This window comes from Macaca thibetana, chromosome 10 (genome assembly GCF_024542745.1).
Source record: "Macaca thibetana thibetana isolate TM-01 chromosome 10, ASM2454274v1, whole genome shotgun sequence".
Lineage (NCBI taxonomy): Eukaryota > Metazoa > Chordata > Mammalia > Primates > Cercopithecidae > Macaca > Macaca thibetana.
Genome location: NC_065587.1, coordinates 45,884,458 through 45,903,353, shown reverse-complemented (window position 1 = coordinate 45,903,353; position 18,896 = coordinate 45,884,458). Strand labels below are relative to the sequence as shown.

Here is an 18,896-nt window from a genome sequence, read left to right as displayed (position 1 = left end):
GTTAGGACAAAATTTCTCTCTCTGATTTCCTACTGGAGATTATTACACATTAGCTATAAGTATATTTAAAAAGTTGTTATTCTTTCTGAACAATCAATTGTCACATAAGCTCTGGGTGGCATAGTTTGGAAATTATTGTTAGACAAAAATAACCTCTTGTTGAACTGTTGCTAGCAGCCTGCGGCAATTTCTAACTAACACAGCTCAGGAATCGTCAGCCTCTTAATGCAGCCTAGGGGAGAAATCAAGAAATTACCTAGATAGTGATATTTTCTTACTTTTACTTAGATTGGTGGTTCACTACAGTGCTCCTTTTATAAAAAAGAGAAAATACAGATGAACAAAGAGTAAAACAAAATGCATCAATTATTCTATTACCGAAAGTCAACTGCTGTCAACAATTTGCAATTATTTATTCCACGCTACTCTTTGGGGGGAATGACAGATCTATGGCACAAGCAGGCAGAGATCATTTTTACCCAAAGGAGATTCTTCTGTATGCTATTTCGAAATCTGCTTTTCTCATTTAACATTATATTATGGCTTTCTTCACCTGACCAATTCTATTTCTATGTCACCCTTGTTTATGGTGTCTAGTGTAAGGGTGTATCACAATCAATATAGAAGACCTATTGGTTCATTTCAGCTTTTTTTCTTATATACAATACTGGAAAAATTTTATAGCCCCATGAATAAAATATTGATTGTGTTCTCAATACATTCTTTTAAAACATTTTTTATTAATGCATAATGGATGTACATAATTTTGGGGTACGTGTGATAATTTAATACATTCATATAATTTGTAAAGATCAAATTAGTGTACTTGAATTCATCACTTCAAATATTTGTCTTCTCTTTATGCTAAAAGCATTTGACTTATTCTATTTTAGCTAGTTTGAAATGTACAATAAACTACAGTCACCCTACTGATCTATCAATCAATAAATTATTAAATGCAGATTTGCTCATTCAGAAAGCATGTGTGTTTGAAGACTTTAAAATTGCATATGCCAAAGTGCCATGGTGGAAACAAGCTTCTTAGTGGTCCAGGTAGTTGATCAAGAAATTATCTAAGAGTTCAGAGGGAAATAAAATAACACGAAAATATAAAACCAAGAAATCTAGATCTCCATTGTCCTCTGGCATCTTTTCTGAGATGGGAATTTAGTCTGGATAACACAGATATAAAAATGTTCCACTTAGCCATTTTTCTTCCTCTTTTGGGGAAGAGAGAGGCAATGTTAATTTTAGCTGCTTATACTAATTGAACCAAGCTAGGTTGCACCAATTATCCAGTGTGATACTCTTTACTGTAAATCAAAACATCACTACCTGTTTTACTACCCTGTGGACATAACCTCAGGATATTTAAGGCTCATCTCACATGGGGGCAGCAGAAGTGTAGCCCAGGGCCTTAGCATGGTACATCATCATTAATCCATAGTTATTAACTGATGTGGAGATGTTACATTTGTAAGATTAAATAAACCATTGTCTGTTGCTGACATAGGTGGAGGGTGGAGAGAAATCTATCTAAGAGAGCGACACACACTTGCTTCCCATATAAAGCTAGTGTGCATTTTCTGTTTTCTCCCTCAGCAACTCCTCTGCTGGAGGGGTAAGTGAATCTGTCAACTTGAGTTCCAATGGCAAGTAAAATGTGGGTAGAGAATTAAGCAATAAAATGTTCTTCTCTTGTTTCCCTTTGGGCAGTAGGTTTTGCTTTGGGGATATTCCTAAGGACACATGAGTTGGCACACTCTTAAGTAGAGTCCACTTATGTGTCATTTCTTTTTCTTATTTTTTTGAGATGGAGTCTCGCTCTGTTGCCCAGGCTGGAGTGCAGTGGTGTAATCTCAGCTCACTGCAACCTCCATCTCCCAGGTTCAAGGGATTCTCATGTCTCAGCTTCCTGAGTAGCTGAGATTATAGGCGTGTACCACCATGCCTGGCTAATTTTTGTGTTTTTAGTAGAGATGGAGTTTCACTATGTTGGCCAGGCTGGTCTTGAACTCCTGGTCTCAAGCGATCCTCCTGCCTCAGCCTCCCAAAGTGCTGGGATTATAGGCATGAGCCACCACGCCTGGACAATATGTATGATTTAAAATGGGAAAATACTGCTGCAGGCAGAGTGAGTGAAGGTAAGCCACATTGGGCAAAAGGGATTTGTGGAAGATTCTTTTGTTCCATGATTAGTTCCTAACACGCACAATCTTCCAGACTGGTAACAGCATTTCACATTTACTAAAGGAAAAGTACCCAATGTTATGGAAACAAACAAACAAACAAACAAAAAACCACACCAGAAAACCTGCCTTGAAATACAAAAAACTCATAATCCACAGCCTAGAACACATTCGTCATCTGTTTAACAAACACTTCCCCGAAGTGAGAAAACAGTTTTGAATGCGCCAGAATTAGGCTGCAGACTTTCTAAGAATTGTTTGGCCTGTGCAAAGAAAGAAAGAAAAAGGCGCGTCCTATTCACTGACTGTTTAAACACTTCTCTGTTTCTGTTCCTCACCCAGTTGTAATTTTCACTCTTCTCTCCACTTTCTATCTCAAAACTCTGTTTATTTCACTCAGAGTTCTTTCTAAACTCTGGAAGTGTTTGCTTGTTAATTTTCTTTCTTTTTTAAATTGCTGGTCTCTCCACTAGAAGGAAAGCTCCCATGAAGTACACTGTTCTACCTGCTGTGGAACCTAAAATCATCCCTGGCACAAAGAAAATACTCATATTTGTTGCATGAATCAATGAAAGTATCCACCCCTTTTATATATTGCCCAACACTGGCTGCCTGATAGACTCTCAGGCTGGAATGACAGATGGTCATCTAAGCAGCTTCAAATTATAAGTGCTATGAAGGATGAAGGAAGTAAAGTGGTCCATGATGGGTGTATTTACTTGATTCTCAACTGTACCCAAGAAAAATACCAAAGCAAGTGTTATGACGAAGGACAACCTACATGGCTGCGCTATTGGGAATCATTTGGTAAACTGGAGAGTGGGTGCCCCATCTTAAGGGACAGTCACAACTCACATTCTGTCTGCAAATATAGGGCAAAACTACCCATTGTGGGGAAGTCTGAAATATAGAATTGTATTGACATATCATTGCTTTAAAATATCATCAACTTTGTCAGTTCAAAAATATAATTAATGAATTAAAATATTATTTAAAACACTATATAGGCCAAGTAAGACGTATCTGTGGCTAGAGGCATTCTACAGGTGGCTAGTTTTCAATTTCTGGTTTATGTTTTTTATTTTATTTTACTTCTTCAAACCCACAGCCAACATCATACAACTTCTGGTCTAAATGGCTAGCTCAACATTCTCTAGAAGAACCGTTCCTTGGAAAATTGAGCCACCTTGTTAGAGGCCCAACAGTTACATGGATGATTAAGTTTGAGAAACATTTGGTTAAACAAAGTGAAACAGGCATGCTTGCTGCAGGACTTCTCAGAACCTTTAGAAGGCTGATGTCCATTGCGAATCTTCACTAGAGACTATAAAGCAAATAGATTTTCTGAAATTATTCCATAGCGGAGCCCTATTTATAGGCCCATCTTATTGGACTAATGTTCCACAGACCAACTTGGGAAGTACTAGTGTGCTGGTTAACATTAGGTGTCAACTTGATTGGATTGAAGGATGCCTAGAGGGCTGATAAAGTATTGTTTCTGGGTGTGTCTATGAGGGTGTTGCCAGAGGAGATTAACATTTGAGTCAGCGGACTGGGAGAAGAAGACCCACCCTTGATGTGGGTGGGCACCTTCCAATCGGCTGGCAGCATGGCTAGAACAAAGCAGGTGGAAGAAGGTGGGCTAAGCTGGTCTGCTGAGTCTTCCAGCCTTCATCTTTCTCCTGTGCTGGATGATTCCTGCTCTTGGATATTAGACTCCAGGTTCTTCGGCCTTTGGACTTTTGGACTTACACCAGTGGTTTGCCAGGGGCTCTTGGGCCTTTGGCCACAGACTGACGGCTGCACTGTCGGCCTACCTACTTTCGAGGCTTTTGGACTTCAGCCACTACTGGCTTCCTACCTTCCTCAGCTTGCAGACGGCCTACAGTGTGATTTTACCTTGTGATAATGTGAGGCAATTCTCCTTAATAAACTCCCTTTAATATATACCTCTATCCTGTTAGTTCTGTCCCTTTGGAGAACCCTGACTAATACAAGTTTTAGAAATTTTGAAAGATATAAGATGTTTCAAAAGTTTTAAAGTGTTCCATCTCTTTGAACCTATAGGCACAGTGGGTACGTGTGTGGGCAATGGTGACCAATTTCCAACCTGCCACTTTCTAGCACTATGATTTTGTACAAGTTACTTTACCTTTCCGTGACTTAGTAAACTTGATAAGTTATAGCCGTTATAATTTTTGAGGGAGCGAATCGGATGGGACGACACCAGAGGGAATGATAACTCAAAACTTGTTTTACAAATTAATTGCAAAAAAAATTTACTAGATATTTCCACTGATTAACGCCATGATATGTTAAAGACCAAATTTAAAATATGAAGTAAATAGTACAAATCTATTGTACTATGATTCTAAAGTTTAAGTGTAATCATATACACCGTGTATATTTTGAAACGACTGTTTCAAGTTGTTTAGGCAGACCAGATAATGACATTGCAATAATACATCCTAACACTCTTTGAAAAGTTGACACATGACGTGTACCACCCTTATTCTTGTCAAGTTCATTTAACACACATTATTGGATGCCAACATGTGCCAGTCATTATGCCAGGCATTGGGAATACTCAGTTGCATAAAAAACGGCCATGTACCTTAAGATAACTGTCTCAATGTGTCAAAGCGGTCAGATAGCAGAATAGCGTTCTCCAAATTTCAGACTGTGATCATTAGTAGATTGGAAAATAATTTAGTGGGTCAAAACCAGCAGTAAACAAATCAAACAGAATAGAAAACAATACAAAAATCCCTGCAGGGGTTACTGGCTGCAGGAATAGTATTACTTCATGAATTCTTTGTTTCACGTATGCGCATGTATATCAGCTCAAGTTGTAAAGTCTAGTTCTTACTATGGGGTCACAGTTAAATTGCAAAACTAATGTAATGAATACACTCAGATGAATTACCATAGGTGGATACTGTAGCAGCTTCTACTTGCTCCATTCACTTAATGATTTCCAGACAATGTTAGGTAGAGAAGATAAATCTGGTTTCTATCTGTGGCATGTTAACTTTGCTGGAAGAACCTTCTTTCTGCTGAAAAAACTGAAAATGCTAGCTGATAGCTATTTGCACTTCAACACAGACACGTGACTCAGTTTCACCAAAGGGATCTAAGGATAAATTTTAGGAAACTCCTTTCTTATTTATAGGACATTATGACACATACATCGAAAAATATTACAGGTCCAATTCCAGGTCACTGCAATAGAGTGACTATCACAATAGAGTCACACACATTTTTCGGTTTCCCGGTGCACATAAAAGTTCTCCACTATCCGGGAGTCTATTAAGTGTGCAATAGCATTATGTCTAAAAAAAAATGTACATACTTTAATTTAAAAATGCCTTATCTCATGGTGTATATGTACCACATTTTCTTTATCCAGTCTATTGTTGATGGGCATTTGGATTGATTCCATGTTTTTGCTATTGTGAGTAGTACTGCAATGGAATACTATGCATCCATAAAAAGGAACAAAATCATGTCCTTTGTGGGATGTGGATGGAGCTGAAAGTCATTATCCTTGGCAAACTAACGCAGGAACAGAAAACCAAACGCCGCATGTTCTCACTTATAAGCAGGAGCTGAACAATGAGAACAGATGGACACAGGAAGGGGAACAACACACACTGGGGCCTGTCAGGGGGTTATGGGATAAATAGCTAATGCATGCTGGGCTTAATACCTAGGTGGTGAGTTGATAGGTGCAGCAAACCACCACAGCACACATTTATTTTAAATTCTGGGGTACACATGCAGGTCACCTAGGGGCTCCTGTATGCCCTGCATGTGTACCCCAGAACTTAAAATAAAAATTAAAACAAAAACTTTATTTCTAAAATGCTGACACAAAGACACAAAGTGAACACAGGCCATTGGAAAAATGGTGCTGATAGACTTGCTTGATGCAGGCTTGTCACAAACCTTTAATTTGTAAAAATGCAGCATCTATGAAGCACAATAAAGAGAGGTATTTCTGCATACTTGGAATCATGTTAAAACCACAAGGGACTAAGCCTAGGGACTAAGCAATAATGGAGGATACCAGCAGAGTAAGACTGAGGCGGTTTAGTGGGGGCTGCGAAGATGTTGAAGCAACCTGAACTCCCCTACCTCTAGGGTTCTTATTACATGCAAGAAATAGTACATTCTCCTTGTTAAGTGAACCACTAATTAATTGAGTGTTGTGTGTGTGTGTGTTTCCTGCAGCCAAAGTAAAAATGATATATTACCAACCCCTAAATGATACACTATTCAAACTCCATCACTCTGAAAAGCCATTTGATCTATTTCATAATTATTCATTTCTAAGTTTGTAACAATTTAGAAAATATACCGTTTTATTTAGCATTACTACTACTGATGGCCTATATTATCTTCTAACTTTACAAAAATCCCTAGGGCAGGTAGTAGCTTCCTTTTGTGGATGAAAACACAGGTTTTGAAATGATTGAGTATAACAGGCTTAGGTGACAGATGGCTCTTTGTTCCACTTCTCCCACTAATTAGCTTTGTGACCTTACACAGGTAACTTAAGTTCTCCCCAAGTTCTCTCCTCTGTTCAATGGCAATAGAAATACCTACTTTGTTGGGTTGTTTTAAGAATAAAAGCAGAAAATGTATGCAAAATGCTTACTACACAGCCTAGAAATAATGAATTATTTAAAAATGGGGCAATTATTGTCATTTAGCGCAACCACACAGCTATTAAGTGGTAGAGTCTGGACTCATACCCAGGTCACCCAGGCTCCTAACACTTCCACATCATCTCTGCCACAGCAAACATCTCATATTAAGCATTTCTTACTGCTAAATGCATCAAAATCCCAGTGGTATAGCTGAGGACCTTGTTTACTCCAAAACTTGCATAATGTCAGATGGATTTTCCCTTTGCACTGACAAAGTCTTTTGGGTGGCTAGTTCTCTTTACCAGTTGAAAAGGCATGGCCTTGTGGACATAAGGCAGAAACAACACAAAATAAGAAACAATTAATAATTCACTTGGCCTTCTAATGTTGAAATTGGGTAATTCTTTTTGTTTTTATTTTTCACTTGGGATTTTAGGTATTTACAACTTTGCATATGCTAATATCTTTGAATTTCATTGCTTCAAGTTACAACTTCATTGAACAAGTTTCAATAATTGGCAAAAATAGAAACGTTGACTATCTAAGACTATGGGCTTTGGAGATGGACAATTTGGCTGTGCCAATTTTTAGCTGTGCGTCAGGAGTGATTTGGTTTCTCTGAACTGTTGACTTCTTTGTCTGTAAAACGGTTGAAAATACAGGAATTCCCTGGTCAGGTTTGATGGCTTAATGAGCTGATTTCTTCAAAATGATTTAATCACAGAATTTGACGTAAAATGTGAGAGGGATTCATGCTGTCCGAAATCATCCAAGAGTGGAGATATCTGGTTAGCTTCATGGAGAACCTGGCGCTGAATATCAAGTCAATGTTTGATAAACAGAGAGAGAAAGAGACAAAGGCGGAGAAAATGGCGTTTGCACAGGTCAGGTGTTGGCCATATTGACTAGAGAAATTTAAGGGAAGGGTGGAAAATGCAGTTGGAAAATAGGCAGAGGAAAGATTGTGGAGAACCTTAAATGTCAGACAAAGAAACCGAGGCTTATGGGCATGGACACTAACATTTCTAGTGTTTCAAAAATAATTTTTCAACTTTTATACTCTTCTCACCCAAGTTAGGATTTGTGCCTTTGGTTATACAACTCTTAAATTAGAGTCAACTGTGCTATCTCTGTGAGTTTGGGTTGAGGACTATGGAAGGGAAAGGCAAAATATAAAAATAAAATATGAGGTAGTAGGGAGAAAACCCACAATACTAGTAATAGCTAATTACTCTTTTTTTTTTCAAAATGCAATTTGTGCTAAGTACTTTATATGGCCTATTTCATTTAATCTCTAAAAGCATGAACAATGTGAAAATGTGCTAGATACTATTATTATCCCCATTTTACAGATGAGGAAACTGAGGCTCAGGAGGTGAAGTAGCTTGCTCCAGGTCAAACAGCCAGTAGGTGACAGAGGTAGAGAGGAAACCTAGGCTACCTGACTATGATGCTTACGTTTAATTCACACTAAATGCCATGTAGAAAAGGACTCTGGAGACCTTGGTTCTTGAATTCCAATTCTACCACTAAACAGTAGAGGCAGGATGAAGTTGTCATGCCCTGAGAGGGACAACCCTGTGAATGAAACCGGTGGGCATTTTGTTTTTATTGTTGTTAGGTGATGAATGAAGAGTTCCATTTTGGACACATTAGAGTTTAGATACTCAGTGAGCAGCCAAGTGGGGATGTAGAAATTCAAGCAGACACATGGAAGAGGAGGCAGCTGAGACTCATGTCTGGACTTCAGGGATGGATCCAGGCTAGAGATGTAAATGTGGAACTTGCCAACCCATAGCAGTATTTAAACCTTTGGGACTGAGGGAAACCTTCAAGGAAATAAGCGTAGTTAGAGATATCCAAGAAGTGAACCCTGGAGAAGTCCAACATTTACAGGGTGAGATCCTGCAAAGGAGATGAAGGAAAAGTAGCTAGGGAGGTGGAAGGATGCTGTTTCAAGCAGTGAGGTGTGGCCCACCCACTCACTGTGTCAGATTCAACTTGCAGGTCAGATCTACTAGGACAAAGACAGAGATCTATAGGATTTGGCAACCAGGGTGATGGTGGGGAATTTGCAACATCATGGCGGCTGTGACAAGAGCCTGAATGGAGTGTGTTCAAGAGAAAAAAGAAGGGAAGTGAAAGCACAGAATATTGTTCTTATTATTAGTAGCCTGAGCCAACCTGAGGACTGATGCACTTATCACAATGTCTCTTAAAATATTATGTCTCTTACTAGATTATACACTCCTTGAAAGTCTAGAAACATGATTTATTTTTCAAATGCCTTGCACAAGGCTGGTGCTAAAGTAATGCCTGTAGGATTTAATTACATTTTTTAAAAGAAAAAAGATATTCTTCAATCTTATGAAACTCTGCCTGGCAACACTTTAAGCACCCCACACCCCCACTCAACACAAATACAACTCTGGAAGTACTGTGTTGATAACAGAAATTTGGTGGGTTTTATTTTTAACCAATAAAAGTCAAGTTTGCATTATGTGATTATTTTTTGTGTGTGATGAATCTTTTAAATGCATATCTTACAGCTCTGGTTCAGTTGTTGTGGGGAGAGGGAAAAAAAACCTCATCCTTGCCAACACATTGGTTTGTGTGAATCACAGCTCAGTGAAACCTTTCAGGCATATAATTTATCTTTTCTTTGGCCTATGTAGTAAATGCTTCATTTGTTCATGAATTCTTGCCTTGTTTTAATTATGCTATGCCCTGAATGTAGTTTTATAAGGCACAAAAATAAGATTGTCGATCTGAAAACACAGAAGATTTGTGTGTTTCCCCCAGGATGAAATGGTGGCATCTTTCTCCTAATTCACAGCTCTGTGGGTTTGTGGTTGGAATTCCAATCCAGCAGGGAGCAAGCCATAAGAGTGGGGGGAAGGGCTTCTGGAGGGGGGCAGTGGACGCGGCTGAGCCCAAGGCATAATTCACCCTAAGAATTCTGAATCAATACACTGACGTCCATCCATGCACAATGTGGTACTCCCACCAAGAAAGCCACTGATTGAGAAGTTTTATTCATGTTACTTTCTGAGGGTTGGATTGTCTCATTACATTTATAGAACAATTGCTTTTTTTCCCGCTAAATACAGAACTATGCAGCCGGGAGTCAGATAAGAAACCTTGACAATCAGAAGGCTGTTTTGTTGTTGTTGTTAAAAATCTTCGCAGGCATATGCATCTGGATATCCACAAGTTCACAGGCTGAGGGAGAAATGGCTATTTCATAACTTTTCTGTGTTTTATATGTACATGGTACAAAGTGGGCACTCAGTGTTTCAAATTTCAATATCACTGAAAAAAATGGAAATTTGTAATGTAACAAAATCAGATTCAGACTTCATTGGTGAATCTGAGGGAGCGAATTCACTTATTCAGAAAGGAAGACAGTTACAATTCTTGGGTCTTCTGAGAGATCATTGTAACTTGAAAATATTACACAAGGGCTTTGCTATATTAGATACCTGCCATGTTCCCAACACAAGCTCCCATTTTCTGACTCAAATCTCATTTTGGAACACATTCCACTCAAATTGAGGTTCTGTCCCTAAGAGTTCTTTTTCAATAAAGAAAGCTGAGTTAATAAATCACAACTCCAAAACTTTTCCTCGCTTTTCTTAGACTAGAAATAGATTGAGTGTGTTGAGGTTTTATGGCTGAGTACATTGGAGGGCTGGCTATCCTATGCTGAACTGGTTTACTTAATTAAGATGGGGATTTGGATGAATCACTGGACACCTGTGCAAAGATGAGTAAAACACATTCCTTCATTGTCTTTCCATAAATAACTCAATCTTCTCCTAACTCAGCCAATGGATAGGCTTTGGATGCCCAAGCAAAAGAAACACATGACTGTTAAAAAATCACAACCTCAAATGGCTTTAGAAGTCTATGACCAATAATGAGAATGGTTTCCCCACTCAGGCACAAGTAATAAGCAGTTTTTCCCTTATGCAGGAATATTGATGACCAGTTTACCGCCTCTGTACACGTTAACTTTCAGGTCCCGGTTCATGCATTTGATGGAATGTTCCCTGCGCCATGGAGCCCAGTTCTCCTGGCGTCTGGCATTTCCCCCACTCTCTGCTCCAACAGCACAGCACTTGGCATCTTGCATTGCAATTGCAGGTTTCTTTATTCACTTCTCTCACCGAACAGTGAGCTCCACCAGGGCGGAGCCTCTGTGTCTCACTCTCCACTGTGATCCCTGTGCCTCACCTGTGCCTGGCCCAGTGTCACACTCAGTAAGGAGCAGATGCCTGGATGCATTTGGAGACTCACTTTACATTACATGGCAAGCTGTTCAACTGGCTTTTCGAACTGGAAAGTGCGTGTTTGAAGGGAAAATTTTTAAACTCTGAAAGACATGTTGGAAATAAGCTCTGAGTCAAAATGTATAGAAACCATAAGAATGCTGACAGTAAGAGCCTAAAACACATGATCCCGACTATCTTTTCCCAATTCTAACCCTCCAGAGTGTTCAGTGGTGCCCAGTCTTCATAATGTAATTCTTCACAGCACCCTGGATGCATTAAAACCACAGATTAACATGATACTCATCTTCATTAAGGAAAATAATTTACATACAGTGCTTAGAGTAGAGCCTGGCACATTGAACATTTTCGATAAATGACAGCAAGTGTAATTATTAGCACTTCGGAAGTGCAAAGTTGCATTGTTATTAAGACAAACATATTCGGAGTTCGTCCAATTTTTTCCTGGCTCTAAAGTCTGCTAGTGGCACTTAACTTTATTCCCAAGTTTTGAAAAAATTGTTATTTTAAAAGTCTGTTAACCAAGGAAATGCACGCCCTAAACCTATAATGTATCAAATTTTACTTCCTTCTTGTTTTAAGGAGTTCTTTTCCTGCCTTGAATACAAACAAGCTCTCTCAAGGTTAAAAGCAAATGCTCTTTTTAGTGTCAAAAAGAGCTTGCCTTTGTTTGCTCAGGGAAAAAAGTGACATACCTTCTTTGAAAACCAAAACAAACAAACAAAAACTCCAAAACAAACAAACAAAAAATCCCCCTAATTTTTACAAAGGTATTATGCTCCTCTTTGTTGGAAAAGAATTAGTACATTAAAGAGTCTGCCCAGAGCTGTAAAATCTCTTTATTCAAACACATACCATAGTGCAAAAGATAGTTAATATCAATTCAGGCCATTAAGAGTAAGAAAGGAAATGTGTTCCAACAAAAGTCTGCATGTCAACAGACTACAGAGACTAGGTAGCATCTTTTAGGAACCATTTTTATTCCACTAATGCCTTTCCGTCCAGAATCTATTGATCGTAAATGCAACCCGTCTACTTCCGCCTTTGAAAAATGGATGGACAAATTCATCTGCATGTAACTCACCTCCTCTTTTCTTTTACATAAAACAGATGCCACAGCTGTTATTGTTCTTCATACAGATGTTTCTACCCAGAGAAACATCGGGGTGACACTCTGCTACAATGTGCTATTTGTTCTAGAGGGGTCAACAGCTTGCTACCTTGCCTAGGCCCAGGGTGACTGACTGCATATGTGCAGTGGTCTTATCCCATCAGTGCCCCCGAGCATGTGTTCAGAACCAAGTGGATACACCTTGGCACACTTACCTTCCCTGCAGGGACATCATCGGACTGCCTTGATAATCCAGGAACCTCGTCCACCTTGTCTTGATGCTCTGCCCTCTTGGCTTCCTGCTGGCTGTCACCTGGCACGTTTTCCTGTCCCTTGTCCAGCTTGAAGAATTTCTCAAAAAAGCTGGAGTCCTTGGGCTTGGAGGGAGCTTCTCCTCCTGCTCTCCCTGCCTCAGGTGGGAGAAGTGTGGGATCCCCGGCGGCAGAGAGGACCTTGTCTTGGGCCGGGGCGTGCCCTGGGGTTTTATCTGTGTCCTGCCCTGGTCCAGCTGCCACCGGAAGTGTCCAGCTCTCACTTGGGTCTTTGTTTGCTGGAGCTTTATTGGAGCTGACATCAAGCTTCACTGATCCAAGGGATGAATCTGTGGCTTGGTCTCCGGTACGTCCTGGTACAGGCCGAGAGAGCATCAAGAAAAAACGAGATTTAGCAGCTGGTGCCTCGGGTTTGGCCTCTTTCCCAAGATTCTTTCCGTTGGCATCCGCAACAGCACTTATCTCCATTGTCTCGGGGGAAGAAGTGGCCACATTATCCGTCTTGACACTTATTCCCAAGTCGACTGTAAACATAAACATAAACAGCGGTTATTCAGCCAAGCTGGGAAATTCAGGCACTAATAACGGACTCCAGACATTTTTTATACAAAAGCCATACTGCAAACTGGAACTGTGTTGTTCTCTGGTCATTCTGAAAGGTAGAAGTTAGCTCTCCAGATCTCCCTGGACCCTGCTTTTCTTGGGAGAGGAGAAGGCAAGGTTGGTGAGGAGGGAAAGCTACTTAATGGAAAGTCACTAGCTGCCAGGTGTGGAATGAGTGACAGTCAATGTTAATTAATCTTCTTTTATCTTCGTAAGAACTCTGTGAGCAGCATATTGTCACGATGTCAACCGGGAGGCAGTACAGCAATTAGGAGCTTGGGTTCTGGAGCTAGAACAAGGTTTCTCAACCTCACCGCTACTCACATTTGAAACCAGATTATTCTTTGATATGAAGGTTCGTCCTGTGCATCACAGGCTGATTAGCAGCGTCCCTGGCCTCTGCCCACTAGATGCCAGTCACATGTCCCAATCATGACAACCAAAAATATCTCTAGGCATTGCTAAACGTCCCCTGGAGGACAAAATCACGTTTCAGAAGCACTGAGCCGAAATGTCTGTTTGAATCCAGGTTATCTAACTTTCTGTACCTCAACTTTCTGGTAAATGGAGACGGATAATGAATCTACCTCGTAATTTTGTACAAAGATTACATGAGTTAATAGTCTTAAAGCAAGTACAACAGTGTCTGGAATATATTAAGTGCTTAATAAATATCACAAACATTAGTTATTATCATTATTCATGAGTGAGAAAACTGACAGTCAGAGAGGTTAGTATACCCTCCCCTGGCTGCCCAGTAAGCTAGTAAGCAGCAGAGTCTGGCTTCAGGCAGAAATCTGACTTCTAAGTTCATGCTCTCTCTGTCTTACCAAGGACTTGTATTAGCATAGACTGTTAAGAATATGGGAATATTTTTAAAATACAGTACTCAGAAGGTTTCTCTTTGAAAGGCTGGAAGAGCAGATGTCTACACAAGAAGGCAAATTAGACATCAGGCTAGTGTGGAATTAAAGGGGTAGCGTTATCTGGCCAAGACTGTGTCTGTGGGTATAGGCGCCAACCCTTCCAGGGAAGGGCACTGTTTCCAACATCCACCCTTTCTCCTTTGACCTCTGCCTTGACCTAAATTAACGATAAAAGGGTCCTTCTTTTCTAGGACCCTATTATAAATGAGTGTAATATTCAGGAAAAAAAGAACACCAAGAATGTTGGGATCCCAGTTAAAGATGAAGATTCTCTACTGATAGGCTGTGTGATAATGGGTAAATCACCAAAAATCTTTGAATCTCTTCATTTGTAAAATGGGAATATTGATAGTCTCCTGCAAGGCTGTTGTAATGCTTAAAGAAGAAAAGTCATGCACAGGATCTGGCACAATGCCTTTTCCATAATAGGTGCTTTATAATTGACAGATACTGTGCTATCTTTTCAGGTTTCTCACATGCCTTTGACAACGTTGCATTTTGCTTGATACATCTGTAGTCAGACACTTTTCAATATCTGTTTGCAGGAAGACAGAAAAAGAAAGGGAAGAATTGAGATTTCTTTGATCTATTCATATTGCTCATTAATATGTAGTGAGAAATACATACACACACACACACACGTGCCTCCATTAGCAATTATTTTTGCCAAACTCTAGTGTCTCGCAGTGTCTAGACTAAAGAACAAATAAAAAAGGGGGAAGAGTGAGCTGGATTAAGCATTGAAGGACAGGGAAGAAATCGTCTGGGGCAAGCCAAGGGATGAATGTTAGGGGTTTCTCATAAACCTGAACCTGAAGGAAATCACCCTGTCAGCACATTGATCTTCTAGCTCTTCTTAACCTTTTTTTCTGTGATTCAGGAATTCGTAATGATGGCAAATACTATACTAAAGAAGAAAAAAAGAGGAAGAATAAGTAAGTGATAGGTGGATGCATCAGGGTATAAAGTTAGCAAGTAAGGCTGAAGTGTCAGAGTGAGTATAAATGAATTGTGGGAATGGTCCATGCCAGGGGAAGAGAGAATGGTTGACAAAAAGGGAAATGCTAAGATTCAAAACAGGGAAGGGCTTTTCAAACTGCCAAGAGCACCAACTTATTTCCTTCCTTTTAATTCCTCTCTTCCTTACCCACTGGCTGGAAAGCAAAGGAGTTAGTGGTAAGTAAGAGTGTTATAGTCAGAGAAAAAGTCTTTGAAAAACACAAAGTACTTTCCATGGACAGCCTTTTTTATTTTAAAGTACCAATATGTTGCTTTGAAAGAGAATAAATTCCTTACATCCAGGTATCTGGAATAGACTACCAACCATAAAAAAATCCAGTACCAGAAGGAGTCACAGGTAAATTCTACCAGTTGTACAAAGAAGAGCTGGTACAATTCCTACTGAAATTATTCCAAAAAATTGAGTAGGAAGGAGACCTTCCTAACTCATTTGATGAGGCCAGCATCATCCTGATATCAAAACCTGGCAGAGATACAACAACAAAAGCTTCAGGCCAGTATCCTTGATGAACTTCAATGCAAAAATCCTCAACAAAATACTGGCAAACTGAATCCAGCAGCACACCAAAAAGCTTATCCACCATGATCAAGTAGGCTTTATCCCTGGGATGCAAGGTTGGTTTAACATATGCAAATCAATAAATGTGATTCATCACAGAAACAGAACTAAAGACAACAACTATATGATTATCTCAACAGATGTAGAAAAGATTTTCAATAAAATTAGGCATCCATTTACGTTAGAAACTCTCAATCAACTAGGTATTGAAGGAACATACCTCAAAATAATAAGAGCCATGTATGACAAACCCACAGCTAACATCATACTGAATGGGCAAAAGCTGGAAGCATTTTCTTTGAAGACTGGCACAAGACAAGGATGACCTCTCTCACCACTCCTATTCAACATAGTATTGGAAGTCTGGGCCAGGGCAATCAGGCAAGAGAAATAAATAAAGGGCATCCAAATAGGAAGAGAGGACGTCAAACTATTGTTGTTTGCAGACTACATGATCCTATATCTAGAAAACCCCATAGTCTCAGCCCCAAAGCTTCTTAAGCTGATAAACAACTTCAGCAAAGTCTCAGGATACAAAATCAATGTGCAAAAATTACTGGCATTCCCATGCATCAACAACCGTCAAGCCAGGAGCCAAATCAGGAATGAACTCCCATTCACAATCACCACAAAAAAAATAAAATACCTAGGAATATAGCTAACTAGGGAGCTGAAAGATCTCTACAAGGAGAATAATGAACCACTGCTAATTAGAGATGACACAAACAAATGGAAAAACATTCCATGCTCATTGATAGGAAAAATCAGTATCATTAAAATGGCCATATTGCCCAAAGCAATTTATAGATTCAATGCTATCCCTATTAAACTACTGTTGAGATTCTTCACGGAACCAGAGAAAACTATTTTAAAATTCATATGGAACCCAAAAAAGAGCCTGAATTACTACCAAGGCAATCCTAAACAAAAAGGATAAAGCTGAAGGCATCATGCTACCTGACTTCAAACTATACTACAAGGATACGGTAACCAAAACAACATAATACTGGTACAAAAACAGACACATAGACCAATGGAACAGAATAGAGAACCCAGAAATAAGACCACACACCTACAACTATCTAATCTTCAACAAACCTGACAAAAACATGCAATGGGGAAAAGATTTCCTATTCAATAAAAAGTGCTGGGATAACCGGCTAGCCGTACACAGATTAAAACTGGACCCCTTTCTTACAACATATACAAAAATCAACTCAAGATGAATTAAAGACTTGACTGTAAAACCCAGAACTATAAAAACCCTGGAAGACAACCTGGACAATACCATTGAGGACATAGGCATGGACAAAGAGTTCATGACAAAGACATCAAAAACAATTGCAACAAAAGCAATTATTGGCAAATGGGACCTAATTAAATGAAAGACCTTCTGCACAGCAAAAGAAACTATCAACCGAGTATACAGGCAACCTACAGAATGGAAGAAAATGTTTGCAAACTAGGCATCCGATAAAGGTCTAATATCCAGCATCTGTAAGTAACTTAAATTTACAAGGAAAAACTAAACAACCCTATAAAAAAGTGGGCAAAGGACATGAACAGACATTTTTTAAAAGAAGGCATACAGGTAATCAACAAGCATATGAAAAAAAGCTCAATATTACTAATCATCAGAGAAATGCAAATCAAAAACCACAATGAGATACCATCTAATACCAGTCAGAATGATACTATTAAAAAGTCAAAAAATAAGATGCTGGTGAGGTAGTGGAGTGAAAGGAATGCTTATACACTGTTGATGGGAGTGTAAATTAGTTCAACCATTGTGGAAGACAGTGTGGCAATTCCTCAAAGACCTAAAGATAGAAATACCATTCCACCCAGCAATTCCATTACTGGGTACATACCCAAAAAATAGAAATCATTCTTTTATAAAGATACATGCATGCATATGTTCATTGCAGCACTATTTACAATAGCAAAGACATGGAATCAACCTAAATACCCACCAATGATAACCTGGTTGAAGAAAATGTGGTACATGTACACCATGGAATACTATGTAGCCATAAAAAAGAACAAGATCATGTCCTTTGCAGGAACATGAATGGAGCTGGAGGCCATTATCCTTAGCAAAGTAATGCAGAAAAAGAAAATCAAATACTGCATGTTCTCACTTATAAATGGGAGCTAAATGATAAGAACATATGGCCACACAGGGGGAGAAACACACACTGGGGTCCATCGGAGGGTGGCGGGTGGGAGGAGGGAGAGGATCAGGAAAAATAAATAACTAATAGATATTATTTCATAACCCAGGTATTAATAATACCTATTTCATCACCCAGGCTTGATACCTGGGTGATGAAATAATCTGTATAACAAACCCCCATGACACAAATTTACCTATATAACAAACCTGCCCGTGTACCCCTGAACTTAAAAGTTAAAAAAATGCAAAAAGATGACATACCAAAGAGATGTTACTTTTCATTTTTAAAAACATCAAAGAATTTAAGGAAAATTTAAAAGAAATCAAGTAAGAATGACAATAGCAGCTCCAAAATATTTAGAAGGTAGAGTTGAAATTTTTGATTTTCTTAGTGTAGAAAAATACTTTGTGCTGCATGTTTTTTAAAAGACAGTCATTTTATCTGTATATGTGATTAAAAACTTACTTCCAGTGCCATCCTTGTGTAATTGTTAAGAACTTGGATTGTGGATCAGAGGAACCTGGCTTTGGCTCTAAACTGCTCACTCTTTAAATGGATAACCCAGGAAAGTTGTCTCCTGTCTCTGTGCCTCAGTTTTCTTACAAATGGGCATGAAAATAACAGTGCCTTCTTCAGAGGGTGATTCTGAGGATTAAATGAAATATTGCCCAGACAGTGCTTACTGCAGACTGGTAGATGATAGGTGTTTGGTAAACAGTAGTCATTTTTGTTATACTAATATATTACTAATATAATTACTATTTTGTATTTTTAAATGTAAGCCATAAGGAAAGGAATTATTCCAATAGTTTAATTTACAAACTTGATTTTTCTAGGAAGACTTTTAAAAACAGTAGTGATATAAATCAATTTATTGTAAGAAGCATAAGTATCCGGGCCAAGCAAGTTTCAGAAATGTTTATAATTTTCAAAGTACCAAATATTCTAGTCAAAACAAGCTGCTTCATCAGAGTTCTAGTTATATATTTAAACATACATGCATACACACGTTTGTATTACAATAGTCAAAACTTCTTAGGAAGAATTATCTTTTTTTTTCATGTGCCAAAGCTAAAACTTTCACTTGCTACAGCT

At 38.9% G+C, this 18,896-nt stretch overlaps 1 protein-coding gene across 4 annotated transcripts in view; it reads right to left on the bottom strand.

The window, feature by feature from the left end:
- BCAS1 (brain enriched myelin associated protein 1) overlaps positions 1–18,896 on the bottom strand; it is a 127,579-nt gene that overhangs the window by 73,381 nt on the left and 35,302 nt on the right. For all 4 annotated transcript variants that reach the window (XM_050746529.1, XM_050746528.1, XM_050746530.1 and 1 more), the window contains exon 4: positions 12,460–13,040. In XM_050746529.1, coding sequence (XP_050602486.1) covers positions 12,460–13,040 — 581 coding nt within the window. The remainder of the gene's footprint in view (positions 1–12,459; positions 13,041–18,896) is intronic.